This window comes from Solea solea, chromosome 8 (genome assembly GCF_958295425.1).
Source record: "Solea solea chromosome 8, fSolSol10.1, whole genome shotgun sequence".
Classification (NCBI taxonomy): domain Eukaryota; kingdom Metazoa; phylum Chordata; class Actinopteri; order Pleuronectiformes; family Soleidae; genus Solea; species Solea solea.
The window spans coordinates 16,348,765-16,370,756 of NC_081141.1; the positions used below are offsets into that span (position 1 = coordinate 16,348,765).

The 21,992-nt window shown below is 41.4% G+C and overlaps 1 protein-coding gene across 1 annotated transcript in view; it reads left to right on the top strand.

Annotated features, from left to right (window-relative positions):
* fbxl17 (F-box and leucine-rich repeat protein 17) overlaps positions 1-21,992 on the top strand; it is a 207,843-nt gene that overhangs the window by 70,825 nt on the left and 115,026 nt on the right. Inside the window, exon 8 of the mRNA XM_058636046.1 lies at positions 5,950-6,080. Within this exon, the coding sequence (XP_058492029.1) occupies positions 5,950-6,080 (131 nt within the window). The remainder of the gene's footprint in view (positions 1-5,949; positions 6,081-21,992) is intronic.

Sequence of the window (21,992 nt, forward strand, 5' to 3'; positions counted from 1 at the left end):
CTCAGGAGAAAGAGAGCAGGCCAAAGACATAACAAATGGAGGGACTGTTGAAAAATGTGTCAGAGATGAAAAGAGGTATGCGTTTGGAGACTGTAATAGCATTGTGTTGTCTCTCTGATGTGCAAAAACTTGGATGTTTCTGGTCTTAATTTGGGGCCTTGTGGATTAGTTCAACGCTGCCGGTCCAGTGGTTTTGTTGTTTCTTCACCCGAAAAAGGTTTGAAGTTTTTGATCAATTCTTTGTAAGTTTGACAGAATTGGACTCTGGGCAGCACCTCATTCTTTTTTCTGTGTTTATGAGCGAATAAAACAGTCTGACTTATGACAGGGAAGCTATTTAATTTCATAACCAGAATCATATGTTCAAACCGTCCTGGTGGCTGAGTACATTGGAGTACATACAGAGTTCAAATTTGGCTCATGACCTATGAAAAACAAGAAAAACACACTAATATTATATGCAGCTTTTCACCTTTTCTCCCCCTGTCGGTTAAAGAAAAAAAAAGGGTTTTAAAGTGTTGAAACAAAGAAAGGTTAAGATGCAGGTCTTCACCCACTACCACCTTCACACCCACCTCTCCACCTCTCTTCCCCATTAAGGGTGAATGGTGTTGGGCTGTGCCGCAGTCTCCTGGCTCCTTATCTCGTGCCCCTGACTGGAGCACAGAAAATACATAATCACTGTGCCCTGTGTCAAACTGATAACCCCCCCAACACAAACCACAGAAGTGTGTGTGTGTGTCTGTGTTCACATCGATGTACCTTTTTCCTTGTGTGTCTGTGTGTGTGTGTGTGACTGTTTACTTGTACACGTGGATTGTGTCTTGAGGGATGGCAGAGAGGATAAAGGGGAAATGAAGGAGCAGGAGGGGGATTTGAAGGAAGAAAGGTAATGGGGTTGTGGGGGTCGAGGAAACGAGTCAAAATTGTAATAATTTTTCCTCACTGCTGTATGGAGGAGATTGGAGGATTTATGAATATAATGAGCAGCGAAGAGCCTGCGGATGATGTGTGTCTTTTGTGAGAGTAATTGAAGAATAATTCATTTGGCTCTGAGACCTTTAACCCGGGACAGACCGAGATAGAGAGGTTTTTGACTTCTGGTGGGAGGTATATCATGTCTCATTATTGGCCCAACTACTGTCACCCAGCTCTGGGTCTGTGCGTGTGTTGTGTGGGGGGGCGTGTGCCTATATGTGGTCATTTGGCTTAGTGCGCTGAAGAGAAACCAGCGCTCTCTCTCTCTATCTCCTCCAGCCTTTCCCCCTCGCAACTGAGTTTGTTATCAACACCAACATACACACAGGATTAGCCACTGAAAGGGAGACGGAAGGAGGAGAAGGGGAAAAGGAGAGGGGAAGTGTGCGATAGACAGTAGATGGGCACAAGACAGATAGCGAGAGAAGTTAAACGCACATATACACACATATGCACGATCACGCGCACACCGGCTCACTGGCCCATGACTGATGGAGACAATGTATTTGTGATATCAGACCCATGGCCTTTCCAGTGTTTGCCCCAGTCCTTTTTCAAATATTCATATTCTGTCTAGACTGGCCTCTGTGTGTGTGTGTGTGTCTGTGATAGAGAGAGAGGGAGATTTGGGTCTACTGACTGTAGAGGGATTGTCTCAGCACAGCGTTCTCCTGTCTGGGCGGCTCCAATACATGAAAGAAACGACAAACTCACATGGTGTGCCAGCTTTAGTATGCACTTGTATTCATCGAGTGACACAGTTGTCATTCGCCTCATCTTGTCTCATACATTACAACAAACGTGCGCCACCACAACACCTTGTGTTTTGTACAGCGCTTGCATACATACACGTGTGCATTTATATGCATTCCCAACGTTCTACACGCTTGCATTTCTATTGAACAGAATGACATTTTAAATCTTGGAGGGGTTATAAAAGTGGCTGCTCATATTTTCCAAAAACCCAACATGCTCGGCCGTTTGTGGCTAAAACAATGCCTGCTCTGTCTGTGCTTTTTAAAATGTCATCTAGCCGCCCGTCAGCCAGGACACTGAGGTTGATCGACAGCAATAGCCATGAGGCCATTCGGCTTCTGTGCCAGCGTTTAAGACCATGACATCATGCGCTCTCGCACGGGGTCCACCAAGGCCTCCGCTTCCTGCTTGGCATTGTGATTCTTGACGCTGTGTAAATAAATGTAGTAATAGCGCAGGTTGTAACTGCGCCACGGTCTGGCAGGACCCACACACAGGTTGACAGACAGACACACCCGCTGTGCTCCAGACTGTGACATGCACTAATGTAATAAAGTGTCAAATCAAGCTCTCCAAATATTGAACTCCAGCCTCAACTTGGCTGAGTGATACTGTACTTTTTAAAGCTGCCAGTTCCCCCCCCCCCCCCATTTTTATTTGAAGTGGTATTTTATGTTTGACCTCTAACTCTGGCTCTTATTTCCCTGTTTGAGAGAAACGTCTAATTGAAGCAGGTGAGAGCCAAACTGCGTGCAGCTCGTAGACCGGACTGAACTGAAAACGCTCTATTATGTAGGAATTTGTTGCTACTCCTGATCCTTGGACAAAAACTATGGGCTGCTCATCCATGGCTTTGTGAAGTAATCACTTTCTGTCAATTGAATGTATCTGTCAATTTTTCAAGTAATTCATTGACTATTTTATTCCACAAAATGACAATAAATTGTATAAAATATTGATTATCAATTAATTGATTAAAATATTTCAAGCCTAGGCAAATTTAATTTAATTATTTGATTCTTTCTCTTTCCGTCGTATGTGTTATTAAATCCAAATATTTATTCATTTTAATTAATACACACTTATACAGACGCCTATCTTAAAATGGGTTCTTGCATAGTGTGTACTTAAAAATATAAGAAATGTGCAACTTTATTTTGTGAAAATACATTTGATACGTATGTTTTATTACGTGATTGTTTTTTATGTAGAAAATCACAGTAACCAAGCAGTAATTTTAGATGAATAGAATAATAACACTAATATTAATAATAATAAATATATATATCAAGTTCTTCACAATTGTAGTTAAGTACTTAATGACATTTGTGAATTTAAGTACGTGCACATGAGCGCCATTCTTCCAATCACAATTATTTTTGAACGTGACCGTGTGCATTTATATAGTATTCATATAATCTGTGTGTGTGTGTGTGTGTGTGTGTGTGTGTGTGTGTGTGTGTGTGTGTGTGTGTGTGTGTGTGTGTGTGTGTGTGTCATTCATGTGTGGTTTCTCAGAGCCAGAACTCCACACTGGCCTCAGAGCAGCTGGATTTTCGCAGGTTTTACTGTTTTTATGAACAGCATGAATAATTATCCAGGTGTAACTGCCAGCACAGTGGAGACGAAACAAACTCTGCCTGGTTACAGACCTCAGCCAACGAGGAGAAAAAACGCCAAACCCCTCACCAAATCCCCTGCTCTCTTTTCTGTTGCTCTCTCTTATGCACAGTTCGGCTCTCACTCCCCTTTTCTTTTTAAAAAATCACAGAAAAAACATGACCAGAAAATAAGATTTATTATGAGTGGAATTCTTTAAATAAGATTGGAAGCATTAGAAACTTTCATAGGTGTCAAACTATAAGGCTGACCTGTCTCATTGTTGAGGTGAGAGAAGTTATTTCTTTTCAGTCAGTATTTATCTTTTATGATGTCCGCTCATACTAAACTGTGTGATTTAAAGTCTCTGCCGTGACTTTTTTCCTCTCCTACAGACATCTGCTAAATTTTCAGATGGTCTTCAACCTAGCTACACACCCGACCAATCAGAACTCAAACCTGGTTGGCCTGGTTTCTCATTGGTCGCCCACATCAATGAATGTCTGTCTATTGGTTGTAGTAGAAATCCTATCATGCAGACATAAGCAGTTTTTGAAGATTTGGAGAACAAATACTACTTTTGATGTCTAGGGCTTTTCAAATTGACTCCAGGCTTAATAACCATAAATACTGAATGCATGAATGTATGAATGTGTGAGGATGTTTCTGCCTTTTATTGGCTTTTTTATTTTATTTTATTTTTATTATGAACATTGTCAGTGTATGCTGTCTCTACTGTATGAAAACTGTTGGCACTGGTCACTTTCTCTACATCTTGGTCTGTTATTTTTTTCCACTTCCTTTGTTTTGCAAACAATGCCACAACACACAGACAGACACACACACACATGCACACAAACGTGCACACAGAGCAGACACGCACACACAAATCAGACTCATTCTGCATGAATAATTTAGCACTTTGATGCAACGCTGGCCACAGCGGCACATGACAGTTTGTGTTCGTATGTGTGGCGAACTATGTGTTTTTGTACTCGAGCACGTCTGTTAATGCTTTTTCCCCCCTTTCCTTAAATACTGTTGTTTATTCTGTTAATTTCAGTGGCTGGATATGCCTTTTTTATCATGAGAGGTGTGGAATGGATCCATCTTTCTTATAGGCGATGATAAAATGTGGCCACAGGCCTCAAAGGAGTCCAGACAAATGGAGCACCTTTACGGAGTAAAGGTTCTTAAAGGCTGTTTTCCACTTTCAACACAACATGGCATCACACACTCAGTTCGCAGACTGTGTTTGTTTGTCGCAGTGTTTGGATTCTTAGTATGTGGGGAGAGGCGTGTGTTTACATGTGTGCTTACTTCACACAGTGAGCCGTGGCTCTTATCCATTTACCCCGTATGTCTTCATGCTGCTCGGTATATGTCATACCCACGGAGCCGACGATGGCTCTCAGTGATCTTAACACCAACTGTAAACTTGTTTTCTCTTTAGCCTGGGCCATGACATTTATCTCCCTACCTCCCTGGTGACTGGGCTGGAATACCATGCCTCTGTTATCTTGTGTGTGTGTGCATACACCTGCGCCTTAAATAAATCAAATCAAAGAATATACACCTAAACGTTTAAAGAGTGTGGCACCGTAGGTTTCGAAAGTGTGAGTGTGTCAGGAAGAAGAGATTTTAACTGGATTAATGTAAGCCTCCCTCTTTTAAGGTATTCAGATCAGAACTCTGGATTATTTAAAGTCGCAGAGATAAAAGGAAAAAGGGAAGAGAAGCTCATATTGGCTGATAACCCGCTCGCTGCAAGTGTGCGGAATCGTAATGGTAAACAGTAGCAGCGAGCAATTTATAGGTTATGTCAGCGTTGTTAGCTTTTACTCTGCGTACAGGTCACTACAGTTGGCAGAAGACAGGTTTACTTGGTGTATACAGAAAGATATCCACATTCCTTTGTGACATACAGAGCCCTAGACGTGAAATACGGTGAAAAAAACCCTCTAATTTGTGGGTGTAACGTGCGCAAATAATCCTAATTAATAATATCATGCTCATGGATTACTTTGAGAGCTGCATAAGCAAAAAGGGGCGCAAGAGGGCTAATGCTGCGCGATGGGCAAAGATAGTGTGATTGAGTTTTATTTTAGGTTGGGAATGAGTTACGCAGAAATTCTCAAAAGCCTGGCATTGGGAGAAATCATTATTACCCAATCATTATTACAAATTAAAATTTTGTGTGCATATTATACTGACATATGGTGACATATGGTATCCATTTAGTGCCTCTCTAGTCTTGTCAGCTGATTTACACTGCAGTATTTTCCATTCCCATCCATTCACTCACACATCCGTACAGCGCCTCTATGTGCATTGTGTTTTCTATCACACATCTTTCATACCGATTCACACGCTGCCAGCACAGCCGTCGGGAGCATCGTGGGGTCAAGTGTCTTAAAACATCAGCACGTCGACTAGTGGAGCCGGGATTGAAATTCAGTTGAAGGACAACTCGCTCTACCGCTGAGCCACCGTCGCCCATACGTAGCATACATGTAGTTCAATGAGCTCCTATGTCATACGTTATCGCCTTATTATTTACCTTCTACATCTGTGTGGATGTAACATGGTTAAATATGTGTTTTTCTTCTCTTGTAGCTACGGAACCTGAGTGTCCTGGACCTGCGGCACATCTCGGAGCTCAACAACGAGACGGTGATGGAGGTGGTGAGGAAATGTCGCAACCTCAGCTCCCTCAACCTCTGCCTCAACTGGAGCATCAACGACAGGTTTGTCGGGGGACATTTTTACTTGTGTAGCCAAGTGTGACGTGCAGTGGGAGTGTCGATTGGTTTTTCTCAACCCACAACATCGCAGGGACCGTCTTTGCAAAGGTCATTGATATAGAAAATAATATATAAAGAAGGTAATAAGGCTTGCACAATCACTAATTTAGACCGTCTGCTTCTCAAAAGTGGGTGTACACACATTTCCATGCAAAGATAACTGACATTACTGTAGATGTTTGACGCAAAATGTTTGATTTTATTGTTAAATTAATGTTTTTAATTATAATCTACGGCCACATATTCAGTACTAAAAAATGTGATAAACGGAGACCAAGGTGAGACTCGTACTGTATAATGAGTCCCAGAAAAAAGATCAGGGGTTCTAAAGGTTGTCCCTACTCTGTAAATGATTTGACTAATGGCTCCTTATGGTGTTATTTGACAAAGAATCATTAATTAGTAATTTTTTGTGTGTGTGATTTTCTAATGTGCGCTTGCACCTTATGCTCTATAATCCTTTATGAAAAGTAATACTCATATCTGAGGCAAGGTTTCCAATTATGGCTTTGTCTTCGATGAGCATTAGATTTGGAGTTCTCCTGCATCACTGCGCTCCTCTGCGAAACAAGATAAACAGGTCGAATGAAGTCATTGATTAAATGATAAAACCCCCATCAGCTTTTTTTTAATATTAACACTCAGAAACCACACCATGTTTGACACAACTGTGTTCAAACCTTATGAGAGTTAAACACATGCCAAGACCACACAGATGTCTCAGCACTGACAGTTACTTATTCACATATTCAAATCATTTAACATAGGGCAAACCAACCGTAGTAAATCCTAAATACGTCATATGCAAACACTGACATGGGGACAGGTGGACATGGGAATTAAAACACACGTTAAAATCTTTTAACGTTTAACTCTTTTCTCTACCATTGTTTCCGAATGGGAATGAGCCTGTAGTAGAGTGTGTGTGATGGGAAGAGTAAACCTTCCTGTCTTTTATTTATTATCTTTTGTTTTATTCATACGTCTGTATTTAATCTATTGATTTACAGCTAAGGCTGCGGCTTATGTGCCGACTGTACTCCCATTCTGCCCTTAACACAATATTGAATTTGCCATGGTGCATCGAAACAATAGGTGCATGCAAGCTGTGTGTGTGTGTGTGTGTTGTGTGAAATAATTCTTGCATTATTGAGTTTACAGCATACATGTGGTGGGAACATTATGGTAATATCTCACCTGCCTTCTTTCACTAAAAAAACATGGAGTTTGGTGAAATCCTCACAGGAACACATGGTGTTATCAACTTCTTTCCTTTATCACATACTCACACGCGTACAGTACAATCTCACACACACACACACAGACACAGAGGGACAGGCACACGCTCGATTGATTCAAGGCTGCATTGATTCCATAACAATATTTACTGCATTGGTTCTGGGGCTGGAGGTGCACGTGTGTCTGACTTGATTTGTCTGGATCACCTGTGGGAATATTGGAATTTAGAGTGGTGTGTGTCTGCGTGAGTCTGTGGGAGAGATAAAGCCGGCCAGGGTTTGTGCGTTTGTGTGGGCAGAATGAAGCGGGGGGACAGCGGGGGGTTCAAGGCTGAGGTGGACAGTCATAGCTGAGGAGTTTGACATGCCTGCTGCTCTGATGCTGCGTGTCCCGCCACCTCCGCCACACACACACTTTTCTCTTTCTCTCAATCTTCCTGAAGCAGAAGTAATCTTTGCTGCAGTCATGTGTGTGTTTGTGTGTTTGTGTACTGATATTTGTAACCTCTGTAGGACATTTTCTGGCGTAAACACTGACCTTGTCAGGACTAGTAGTCCTCATGGAGACCATAACCTGAGGCATGACCTCATTTCTGAGGAACCAGGTTAAGTTTAGGGCTAAAATTTGTATTGTTGTGAGGTTAAGGGTTAGGGTTAGGCATTGTGTGGTTGTGGATGAGCTGAGCTGACTTTGTTTAGGTTCTCTAAATAAAAGGAAGTCAGGTGAGGAAAATGACGATTAAAATGAAAGGACTGAGAGTGTTAAATATAGGGATGGGAATCAGTATCGGACCGATACTTGTCAAAATCATTGGATCGGATATTGTACAGATAAACATGTAAAATCCAATATAATCCATCCCATATTTCGCATACTTCACTATGCACTATGCTATTTATTTCTTCTTTTTGGGAGAACAATAAGTGTTGATTGTGTCTTTGAAGTGACAGACTAATATCGGTAGATACTCAAGTTTTTGATATCGGTATGATACAAACAAATTGGGTATCGGCACTAGTTAAATACTGTATTTTCTCACCAATGTTTTTACTCTGAAATGGAAAATGTGTGTTTTTCGAATAATATTTCACACGTTTGAGTGATCCTTTAAAAGTGGGAAAGGCTGTGTAAATTCTCTGACATCTGCCCCTCACCTGTGTGTGGGGGGAAATGAAGTGGTCAAGGTAACTAAATAATATTTTTGTTTTCTAAAATGAAACAAAACATTTAGAATTAAGAATCATGTCGATCGGTGTTTCACAAACCAAGCCAAGAAGCTTGATTTGATTTTGACTCTTTAACACTTAGCCCCTTTTATGGTTAAAACAAGACACAAAAAAGTCAGTTTCTTTTAATAGTCAATAATGAATCAGTTTATCCATTAATACCATCAATATTTATTTGAAATACAGATTGTTTAAAAGAGGTTGGTGGTCTCACTGAATCACTGTGTGGGAGTCTTTAAAGCGGGAGAGAGAGAGACAGACAGAGAAAGAAAAGATGCTGAAATGGTTTATTTGGCTACGAGTTCAAACAGTCAAAGGTCACACCGGTCGCTGCTGTCGCTGACGCCAAAGCGCACACACTGACTCACACAGGTTGTTTCCTTATGGTCACAGTTAAGACGAGAATGACTCGACCCTCCCTCACATTATCTCACTGAGGATACAGCTGGGTCATTTTGTATGTGTGTGTGTGTCAAAGTGGAGACAGTGGACTCAGAACAGGTAAACAGGCAGAGGAAATGACCCCTTATTTCTAGGATCAATTTGTCCCCCGTCAAGGGGCCATTGGAGAGATAGAGCTCCGTGGGAGGTAAAGCATTTTCATGTTTTTTTTGCTCCGACTCTTCTCGCTCTCTTCTTCCTTCTTGTCTCTCATCTTAGAAAAACAAGAAATAAACACTCCTGACTCCCTCCATCTTCTCTTGTAATAACCAAAACCAGCATCCAGTGTAAAAAAAGCAAGACATGATGACCAAATAGGGACTTCCCATTGTCAGTCTGACGGGCTGATTGTGACAGTAGGACGCCCATCTTCTGGTCACTGTCATTTCTTGGGGAGAAGTGATGTGATGTTCTGCAGGTGGCCATTGTTGGCCCTGTTATTTTTCTGTATCCTCTTCCAGCGATGATGGGAGACCAAAGTGGGATTGTGTTTTTCAAATGTCACAGCGTTTTGAAAATGGGCAGAGAGTCACGATCAAAGTGAAGCGGCACAGCAAATGGCACCACCGCTCACTTTTTTTAGAAACAAGTTGAAAACATAGTGTCAAAGTTTCACCTTTTTTTCTTTTCATTTATAGAAACTCAGTTTGCAACTGTCCCATTTTTCATTTGGATAAATACTTTTTCTCCATGTTGTGCTTTTATGCCACGAGTTAAGGGGATTAAACGCGGATTTTATGGGAATCTCGCGTCTTTGCAGCCAACCTTGTGTGTGTATGGGTGGTTTTTGGCCGAAGCAAAGAGTCAGCTATTACTCTGCAAACATTCCCCCTGCTCCTGGACACCAGGGCCTATGTTGACATGCAGCTTTATGTGCGTCCTCTGTCTCTGTCTAAGCTTTTGTGTGTCTGTATGTGAGGAAGGTGCGGTCAGCTGGCTGCAGTCTTTGCCGAGAGCAGCTGCCGCGAGTAAGTGACTCATTGCTTTTTATGGGGTCTGTATTGTTGGAAGTTGGGCATTTTTCAAAATTCCTGCTGTTCTCTGTCTTTCTCCCTTTGTCTGTCTTCACTTTTGAGTATTCCCTTAAACAGAGGCATCAATATTTTTCCCTTATTAGTTTTTTTTTTGTTCTTCTTCAGGCCAAGAATCCCTGCATATCTTCATTACTTATGAGCTTCACAAATCATAGCTCAAATTGGCTGCTCTACATTTTTGTTCCTCTCTCACCAAAATCGGAACTGGATGAGAGATGACTCGGGGCCCTCTCAGACTTTGAGGAGCTTATAAAGCAGAAAATAATTGGAGACGCATTCTCACAGAAACACACCTTCTCCGAATGTGTAAAGCGGGTGGATTTGGAGGCTTTTTCAGTGGTGGCTCATTCCAAATAGCCTTTGTAGCAGCCAGCTGGCAGATCTCACCGTGCCTGGAGAAGTGTTAAACACCACAACTGAATGAGTATATGATACATCAGTATGATCAATGCTGTGTCAAACAACAGCAGGTTTCTTTTACTTTTTTCGGGGGTGGAGTGAATGTGACCAGGTCCTGTTATGAATGTTGGCTGCATTTGTGCACATTTTACAGAAAGTGCTTACCTACTTTTCTCCCACATACAGCTGTGTTATGGAGTTACGCTTTTTAGTCCAGGGTTCCCACGGGTCCTTGAAAGTGTGTGAATTAGAATTTTGTTTTTCAAGGCCCATGGGTCATTGAAAGTGCCTTCGTTTTGTGCAAGAAAGAAGTTAATTTAATATTTAGGTAACTGTCTCCCCGCTCCCGATGTGCCCCTGTTGTGGACACTGTCCACTGTCTCGCTCCGCCACTGACGTGAGATTCCATGCAGAAAACAATGAGTGAGTAACGTGACGCAAGAGAGAGCAAACGACGCGATGCCTGGGAAATGCAAATTCCAAGACTGGCTTGTCCAAGACCTCTAGGACAATCACTTGTCCAGATGCAGGGCGTGCTGCAAATCAATAAAAGTGGACGCCAGTGTTTGAGGGAATAGGCCCTAGAAAGTCCTTGAATTTGATGCCAACCAAGGTGTGGACACCCTGTTGGTCATTCTTTGAAAGGTCTACTGTGTAAGAATTAGTGACATCTAATGGTGAGAGGCTGCAGAGTGCGTCAGGAATCTCTTCCCTTTCTTTCATTCTTCCAATCTCTCTGTCATTTCCTCCTTCTTCTTCATTGGGTTATGCATACGTGTTCCCGCTATAAAACAAGGACCATCTCTGTGGTTAATGTGAAGTACATATTCTCTGACTGACCTCTCTCGCTGCTGTGTTCAGCCGTTAAGTGTCACCTCTGTGAAAGAAAGCAGGAAGCGTTGGGAGCGTGAACAAATCCCAGTGATCGGCGGTCAGTCGAAGTGTCTAGAACTATTGCACAACCCTCACTTCCAACTTTGTTCCCTCCAGCAAACTACTTTTAGATTTTTTTTTCCCCCTTTTTGGTGTCGCCAAAGCCTGAACCAGGGACGGACAGACAGACATTTGTCCTTGTCTTCTTTCCACCACCTGTGTCCTCAGATTTGAGGAGAGGTGCTGAGGGCCTTCCCCCCCCTGTCCTTGTCGCTTCTCTTTATTTGCTCCTGTATTTTCAGGAGTCTACGGATTCAAACAACCTTATTACTGCTCAGAATTTCATGCTTTGTTTTGTCATGGCCAGACTGGCCTGGCTTGTCCTGTCTTTGCATGATTGAAAATTAAAAAAAAAAAACAAAAAAACCCAAGCCCCTTTTTTTTTTAATGTACTCATGCCTGCTTTGTTGAAGCAGATTGGCTGTCAGCGCAGATTAGAGTCCTGCTTAGCACAATGAATACGCAGGAAGAGCCAGTGCTGCCCTGTTGTCAGACATGATGAGAAGGGAGAAAAACAACAAGGTGTTACGGAGGCAGAGCGATTAGGTACGGCAGATGCACATGTATGCATGTAGCACATTTCCTCTTCATCTCGCTCTCATTTGCGTTGTCTCATCTCAGACTCGTGGTCCCCCTTTCACACTCCACTTGTCTTTCTGTTTTTTCCTCCTCCGTCTCTCACTTGCTTCCCTTGTCTTTCTCGCACACAAACGCTGAGGTGATTATTTCTGGCAGGTTGGGTGTGAAAGTGTGCTATGATGAACACGCCGCTGTGGTTATTAATTTTGAGTAATCGCGGTGTCAAACTCCAGTGCCTTGATAAGTATCGGAGACGGAGGGACATTTGTGGCGCGGCGCGGAGACACAATGAAGGCGAGCAGCTGGAGCTTACAGACAACAACAGCGTGAGAGCTGCAGTCATATTCAAGCACATATCCAAGGCCAGCAGCGTCCCCAGCCTCTCTGCATATGCCCCGAAAAGTCACAGCCTTGTCTGACTGAATTAAATTTGGTAATTGACAAGAAGAAAACCTATGCTGATTTTTTAAAAAAATACTTTTTTATTTGTTTTCATTAGTGAAGCACTTTGTTATCTGGATTTTGACAAGTGCTCTATGGAAATATTATTATTTTTATAGTTATTATTATCAGCAGAAGGGCTTTAGTCTGACCTCTGCAGATGACGCCAAGTCTTCTTGCTGCTGCGGGGTCTTTGTGTGATTGGAGTGCTCTCATGTCTGGAAGTCATAAGATTTGATTTGTACTGTCAGTGGCAACTGTGTGCGCCTGCAGAATTAAATGATCCTTGACTCTCGCACACGATTGTGTGTAATGTGTCTAATAACAGTAGGAATAAACAAAAAGGCTAATGAGGAGGCAGCTGTTTGCAGAGTGTGCTATATTTCTTTTCATGCCGGTGGCCAGAGGCAGTGAGTTTTTAAGGTTTGTCTAGCCGTCTGTCTGCCACGTTTCTGCTAACACGATATCTCGAGCAAGCCTCGGGGGTATTCTTTTTTAAATACACTACAAACGTTGATGTTGGTGTTAAAAAGCAAGGTCACTGTGACTTTATGTTCTAACATGGTAAACGTTCTTTGGACGTTTTTTGTCACATATGGCGCAAACATCCTTTTTAGATTTGACTCGTGGATGAACCGTGTGGATTTGGGTGGCCAAAGTTCAAAGATCACGGACACGCTGGCCTCACAAAGCAAGTTTCGGGCCCCTTTGAAAGCTGAATTCCTTTTAAGTCAACAAGCACATGTTATAGGGGCCTGTAAAAAATGTGTAGACGACATAAAACTGCCATGTGGTAATTCTTTCCTCTACAATGCTAATCTGACTTTTTAGGAGTACTCTCGAGCACTATGACAAGGCAAGGCGTTTTTATTTATATAGCACAGAGGTGTTAAACTGGTGGCGCATGGGCCACATGCGGCCCCCCAATCGATTGCATGTGGCGCCCCACTTCATATCAAGTTATGATAAAAAAATGGCCCATGACTTCACCTTCTTTTAAACATTTTAACTACAGTTGTTACCATTATTATTTTACTATGGCTGTCAATCGATTTAAAAAAAAAAGAAAAAAGAACATATTAATTGCACAATTTTCTGTAATTAATAAACCTAAAGCTTATTCATGTACAGAAAATTGTAAAAAAAAAACACACCTATATCTCAACAGTACAAATTAAATACAAATTATGCAACAAGGAGTAGTGAAGTCTGATAACATTCATTCTTTGTGTTTTTGTTCACATTATAATGACAGTATCGCACACACTACAGTGCACACTTAACAAAAATGTATGTTGGCAGAACGATGCACATACAATAGTATCTCAAGTAATCATCGTATAGTAAACCCTGCGTCTCACAGCTGTGGAACCACATCATACGCAGGCATTGAAGTGTCTGTCTGACGCCGAAATTTAGCTAAAATCCATGATAACCTCATTGTTGACCCAGGATGGCAAAAAATATTGCTTCTATTTTGACCAACTACATGTTTCTTGTAATTCAATTTCGCAGGGTGTAGCTTTACCCTCTGTTCTGTCCGCCTGGGAGAACGATTATTATTATTTAACCCTGTTACCAGAGCAGCAGATAAGAGGATAAGCCAGTAGTCCACCGAGTATTTGATTTAGCATGGAGATGCAAAATGTGGTGCATCTTCTAACTGAAGGTCTGTGCTCACACAGTGATCTTCCTTCATTTGATTTTCCCTCTGATCTTATTTTACATTTGTATTTCTTTGAGTTGATGTCATTTAAATGCTTTTATCCCATCGCATAGTTCTTATGAGTTGATGTGGAATATTTATTCCACCCTAAAGGTTCAAGTGCTAAGTGGATTTATATCTGTACTGTTTTTTGTTTTTCTCCATGATTAATCACTTTCAGCTCACTTTTATTCTACCTGAGCGCCCTGAAGTCATCAGTGCACGTCTGATCTGCACGTTTCTGTTCATATTCTCCCGATTCTTTGGTCCTCGGCTAAACTCTAGAGGAAATCTCCGTCTGCCTATTTCTACTGCAAATTATGCCGAGGCTTACTTACATGATTTTGCACTCGTGCTCATTTCTGAATGGCCTATGGGTTACGTGTGCGAAACATTTGAGTCTCTCTGAGTCACTTTGGAGGTGATGCAATCGCACAGAAATGTGCTCATCAGGTGCGTCGTTAGCAGTGGACCGAGGTCCCTCTGTGGAGACGCGAGGCCATCAGCGCTTCTTCATGGTCAAGGTCATTACAGTGAACGAAAATAACAGAAACTAACGTTGAATAAAACATTTTAAAAAAGAACTAGAGGTAAAAAAAAAAAAAAAACTAACTGAAACTGAGTTGTGTGTTTATAAAACTATTTTTTTTTTTGTTTGTAATTTTACGCATGTATTTCTTCAAATTGAGCTCCTGAGACTCCTGGCTCACAAACAATGTGATGTGTCTCATGGGGGTTATGTATTATAATTAATGTTATTATTATGATTTATGTTGTTATGTTTATGTGTATTTAGTGTGCTGGTTATATTTATGAAGTATGATGCACATTTTGCACTTCAGGTTACTTTCTTGTAGACTGTTACTTTTGATTCAGGAATGGTTGTTCATCTGTCTTAATTTATTTTTAAAATGGCAACTTTTTCTGGGTTTTATGACGCAATACCTATTATAACCTTTTTGAATCTTGCTCCATAATCAAAAACACTAAACTAAAACTGAGCATTACCAAAAAGCATAAACTGATAAAAACAAAAAAAAAAATTAAACACACAAATTAAAAGTAACTCATTTTAAAAGCAAAAAGTCAAAACACTAATGGAAAAATCCAAAACTATATAACCTTGTTCATGTTCCCCTCACTGGATGCAACAAGTCTTGACCCACCACTTTCATATCTGTGAATTTATTCCTTTCATGGAACGAAAATTGTTTATTTACCAAACAGACATCAACTGTCTGCCCTGAATGCACTCACAGACCAGAACATGGTCCAAATGAAAGGCGGTGGTGTTACAGTGAGTGGACACATTTAAGCACAAGTGTTTCCACTATGATCTTTTAGCTTTGAGTTTTGTGGATATTTTGTAGTACAAATGTGTGTGTGTGTGTGTTTTGGTTACAGGTGGTGCGCAGCAGGGGCTGCGGCCTCCGATCGTTATCCTTACTGTGGGGTCAGAAAGTTGCCACTATATTCTAAATGGTAAAGAGACCACGGGGCTCGACTGTGCTTGTATCACCATGTTGGAGACTTGGCATTTGGCCTCACTCTGGGGACCAAAGCTGTAATTTTCTCTCTCTTTCCCCTCTTTTCTCAGTGCTTTTTGGAAGGCTGGGCCAGATGAATAAAACAAAAGCCTTATTCAAAATGATTCTTTTATACTCTCATCCCCTTATGCTTTACTTCTTTATCGTCAAACGAGAACTTGTCTTCATGCCCTTGTTCCATCCCAGCAGCACTTTCTGTAATACCACTACCATTCCTTTTTTTTTTTTTTTTTGCATTGCTGTGCTTCTTTATTGATACCATCTTTTTCCCCGTCTTTCCTTCCGTCCCTCGCTTCGCTCTTCCCTCCTTTCTTCTCGCTGCTGTGCTCAGTGTATCTCCCTTCATCTCTCCTTCACATCCTTGTTTTACTCCCTACAGCGCTCCCTTATTTATTTATTTATTTTTTTCTGTGTTGCATTCACTTGTGGCATCTCCTCCTTCTTACCCACAGCACATCCGCTGGCCCGCAAATGAGAACAGGGAGCGCATGACGCAGGACCCACAGAGCAGGGTTTAATGAAGCCAGCCTAAATGAATTTACTGCTTTCCATTCAGCCGCTCTGTCCCATGTGGCCGACTAGCACCTTAGCGATTGTGTCATGGCCCCCCCTCTGTTCTGCGACGTGTTTGTCTGACACCTCTGTAATTAGCCGCCACTATTGAGGAGAGTAATTGCGTATTAGAGCCATGTTAAGGGAGCCTCAAAAGTGAACATTTTCATGCAAATGTTCAGAATCAGACCTAAATTAAGAAAATTACCTCGAGTTTTGAGCACAGGAGAAAACAGAGGAAGGCCATTTTCTACCAAAGAAGAAAGGGGAATCGGGCGGTATTACAGCATACTAAATTGATACCGGGGACTGTGTGTCTGCTCGGATTTGTTTGGTAGGATATTTGTGTATGTATTCGTCCCCAGAGATAAATGTTTTTTTGCCGCGTAGCTGATTTGCTGTTTCCAATTGCTATTTTAAACAGTGCTCCGTGATGGAGCCTGAATAATAAAGTCAATTGGAGTTATTAACTCCTATTGTTGCTCACCTGGTTTGTATTTGAAGCTCCTGGGGAGAAATACTGTGCTGATTGTTATTCCTCTTTGTTTTGCTATGTATGGGCTTGCTTGTGTGTGTGTGTGTGTGTGTGTGTGTGTGTGTGTGTGTGGCCTGGCGACACCAGCTGCTTGCTTGAAACCTTCGTCGGTTCAGAAGAGAACTACAGGGCACAAAACTATTCATAAATCCACTACTATTTAAAGTCTTTCCGAAGTACTTCAGTGTCACTATTCAAATATAGGAAATGTGAGGTGATAAAGTTAGAAACAGTGTCTTGGTTGTTAGGAAACCAAAACTAGACAGTTTTTTTTTCTAGTCGGAGCAACATTGTAGAATCTTTTGTTTTTAATATATAGAGAGAAATATTCTAACAGTATTAACAAGGAGTGGTAAATATCTATGCCCTCCTTTAGAAACTGATGATATTTTGTAATTTTGTTATTTTCTTCATGTGTACTTGATTATTCAGTAGTATTTTGATGTCAATAGTACAGTTTTGTGGTGGTCAGCGCAAATGCCTCACAATAAGAAGCCCATCCATCCATCCAGCCTGACACAGGGCTGACACAGGGCAAAAAGCGGGGTATACCTTGGACCGGATCGCCAGTCCATTTCCAATTAACCTCTGCATGTTTTTGCAACAGCCAACGAGAAGGTTCAAATCAAGAATCCACTGGGGGCCTTTTCATAGAGTTTGCGGCCCTTTTTCTGTGCTCTCCAAAGACATATCGATTGCCGTTAGCTCAATTAGACGGTCTAATATTTTTGTGAGTGTCAGTGGTTGTCTCTGTCTGTTGACCATGTGAGGTGGGATTCCTTCCATAAGCAGTAAAGATATGTATGAATGCTTTTTGATGTCGGTTCAAACACGTGTTTGTTAAAATTAAAAAAAAAGAAGAAAGGTTTTGTTTCAACTGTGTTAATTTGGTGATTTTTGTAGAGTTTTTATATTTTTAAACGCATATCGAACTTATGAGAGACTTGGCGCTTGGACCTTAATGTGATCTGACAGATGTTATGCTTGTGCATTTTATATCGGACGTAGAATGTATGCAGATGTCCATGTATTGTTCATACTCGACACATTTCCCTGACCAGTCAGGGATTCTTCTCCCACATGGCCTGTCTCTTATGATCAGGCCCTGTAACTCTGTAACTTCTGAACCACAACTGTTATGTTCAGCTCCTGCAGAATGATGCAAAAACACTCTCCAGACACCCGCAGAAATTCTGTGTTCCTGCCTATAAACCGTGAGGCATGAACAAAAGCCCCAAAGTGAAGTCTGTGTACCATGTACAGTGTGTGATCTGTGTGGCTGCACGGAATTCTTCTAAGAATGTGCATTTCTTTTTCCTTCTTTACTGCAGTGCCTGACATACATTATGGCATCTGCAGGTTTTTTCCCTCCGACCAGTTTCTCTGCCCGCCACGCCAGTCTGTGGGTAAACAGTGCATTTAGCATGTGCAGTTTGGTTTGGGAGAAACACTCACACTTAGAACTCATTGTTTGGGTTCACAGAGGGCTGACCTACTGACTCCAGATAAAAAAAACAAAAGAAAAATCTTTTCACTCGTGTCTGCTGAGGGTGAAGTCAAAGCACAAGGTCACATACATGACAGCGTCCCACAAGAATTTTTTTGTTAGTCTGTCGTCAGGTGACTCCTCAGCAGGGCATTTTCTTGCTTTTCAAAGACACTTCTTACGCTTCACGTCGCATACTTTAATCACTCATCAAATCAGTACGTGTGCTTTAATGATTTCCTAATTGTTTTTTATATTTGTGATAAAGTTCAAGAGCAATGAAAATCTTTGATGTTCAAACAATACTTTGTTTGACCTGAAGAGGGTTAGGACTTATCTGATGTTCTACTCTTAAAGCTGCTATTTTTTTTTTTTTTTTTTTTTTATCTGAGGTCTGCCTCCATTATCTACTAAGCCTTTGTCAGATTGCAGTGCTGTGAAGCGGTCCCTTATCACCACCGGTAACAGTGGTTTCCGTGTCCCAGTCTATTCAGCTCACACCGCGATCCTTCGCAGACTGGTAATAAATATTTGCTTAGGCTTATACATTCTCACGCTCGTGACTTGCGTTGTCATTTTTTTGTTTTGTTTTTGTTTTTCCTGATTTCTTCCTTTGCTCTATTCATCGTCCTCCTTTTACTGGATCTATATATTTTTCCTGCCTTCATCCCCTCTTCTCCGGTGTCATCTTTTCTTTCATCAATGCAATCGCAATTTAAACTCTCCTCTGCTCCAAAGTCCTGTCACAATCCCTAGAAGCCAAGTGCTATTAAAGGATGTCTCTAGAGGGCTTTGAAAGTGTGTGTGTGTGTGATGCATGTATAGAAAAGTGTGAATTTTGCGGGCATATTTCTGGTTATATGTGTATGTCTCCATATTAGTGTAAGAGTATCTCCCGTTCTGATCTCCCATGTGTTTAACATGAATGTGAACTCTGGTGGGAAATGTATTGGCAGCAGATTCTGAAGATTACAGAAATTTGTCCCAGTGGGAGGCAGTAAAATAAAAAATGTGGTTGTTGTGGGTGGTGAGTGGGGTTAAAAGAGCTTGCCATAACCCAGAGAGAGCAGAGTTATGAATAGTGTGCCGTCTATGACCTTGTGGCGTGAGGTTTTGTGTCCCTGGCGCTCTGGGTTTGGCCATATGGGAAATGGGAACACAATTTGATGAAACACACATGAAGTCTCTTATCTGACTCATTGCCGGGAAGCTGTGGCCGTTTTTTTTTTCCTCCCAGTCCAAACATAGAAAAAGTGAAGCAGTAGCGCAGCCTAATAGTTCCACATACTGTTTCTGCACTGCTTATATTTGAGGCAGCTCGTCCAATACTTCTATTATGATTGCTTATTATAAAGACATGTCACCACTTTTTTTCTTTTATTTAACTTATCATAACAAAGCACCAGTGTAGCTGTGATTATTATCAAGTAATTTAGGTCTAATATGTTTTATGAGATTTAATTTCTCATGCACATGTTTTATTTTAGACTTCCTGGGCAGATCAGAATTAGAATGAGTCATTTTTGCGCACACACCAATTAACGACAATGAATCCATCCTCTGCATTGAATCCATCCTTATGACACACACACACACACAGCGACCTTCCAGTTATGAGCCCAATTCCTTTCCTCTTGGCCATGGACTGCCCAAAACTGGTGGACTAGACCTGCATGGTGTCTATTTTGAGTAACGACTTTTAAGAGAGAGAGAGAGAGAGAGAGAGAGAGAGAGAGAGAGAGAGAGAGGCCTGTTTCATTAGCAGATTGAGGGAGCTGTAATGTGATGGCAGGTTGAGATGGCTACTTAAATGTGATAGGCCATTAACTATTCATCCCCATTGCACTATTAATGCAAGGTATGGAATATGCAATCATGCAAATAACTCTATGATCAGAGTCTTTCATAGAGGAATAAATGCTGACGGCGTCGAGGGGCGGGAGAGCTGAGGATGAGGTCGGCAGAGGATGATTCTTGGATAGAGGTAGATCATTTTTAGGCTTTTTCACCCCCACACACTCACATCTGTCTTTGTTCTCTCACTTTGTGATCAGCACGTTGTCTGTTTAATTCAAAGATGTCATGGGTTACAGGTAACGTGTCATGGCGTCAGGAGCGAGACATGACAGTGGAGCTTGTTAAGTGTCCGATCTCTCTCTGCTCCCTGCTCCTCATTTTAATTCCTTAAATACATTACCATAAATTTGATTTTGTTTTTGTTTCATTTTATCATAGTAAAAGTGCAGTTAATCTTTTATACGTATATATATATATATATATATATATATATATTTATAAACATTTTTTAGTTAAAATTGGATTGGGAAAGTCCATATGGTAAGATATATGATTATTGATAAACTAAATATGTAGGCTTGTGCTTCTACATCGATATAGTAAAACACACTCCACTCTCAGAGACAGATGGACACACTGCTGCTTGGGATTAAACTTTAAAGTCATCTCACAACCACCATAAATGCAGGCAAACCATAAATCATCTCCATAAACCAGATAAGTACTTCACAACACCAAACTGACTGCAGAGTTCACTGAGAAGTGCCATGGATACAAGGATGACTAATGGGGTCACTGAGAACACTCATACAACAAGCTTTTTTTTTGTTGTCATGTTTTTGATAGAAAATTTGAATAAACCATGTCCATGTTCGATTAAAAACCCTTCCACCAATAACTAAAGTGTAACAGGCGAACAGGCCCTCACACCTGCCACTAAAATCATGTTCAGTTTTGCATCATTTCACTTTTGCATTAATACGATATCGAGTGAGATGGGCTTCTCCTTGGATAGTCACTTTGAGCTATTGAACCTGACAATGACTTTCCCAAAAATACTTTTACAGCCTCTCGTAAAAAATACTTCATTAGGTCTCAAAATTGTTGATTAGCATATTCATCCGGGATAGGCTGATGCAGTACACTTTAGATTAATAAGTCACCAACTGAACAACACTTCACGAGAGAGGGAAGGAGACGGCGAGCCAGTGAGACGGATGCCTTTTTTGCCACCTTGTGAAATATGTAATACATCTTCATTTTAACAGGTGTTGTAAATGTCAGGGCACAGATCTTCTCTTAATGAAAAGATCACCCTGTGTCCAAACTTTGACAAATGCATCTGGTTTGAGCTGAAAACTTGAGTCGTCTCCCACTTTTGGTTGAGCGTTAACAAACTCAAGCTGTGGCCTCGTCCTTCCTGGCGTAACTCGCGACTTGATCACTTTCAGATTAAGTCCTGTTACATGATTTGGTGTCACTGCTCACTTGTGTGGTCACATGGCGCACATGTTGTCGGGGTTGGGATTTAAAACTCAGCCCGTAACCTCAGAAAACACGGGAGCGCAAAACTTGTTCGGTTAATCCGCAGTCGGATCTCTTAATCCGACAATAAGTCGGCGTCAGAAGGCGTTTCGGGCCGAGCTCTGATCGCGAATTGGACTTTCACATCGTCGCACACATTTCTGAGCTCCAGTGTTTCTCTGTTTGATTCACTGAAGGAAAAAAAAAAGTAGGTGGTTGCTATGGAGCAGAACAGGTTCCCATGACTGTATTCAAACCTCCCATCTGCACCACATTCACAGATGTTGCTTCACAGTTTGATGGTGCACCCCATTGTGCTGTAAGTAGTTTGGCTAACCCTGAAGTTATGAAATCATGCATTTACACTCAGTCAAGGTGCTTCATTAATTTTGTTGGATGTGCAGCATTTTTTTTTTT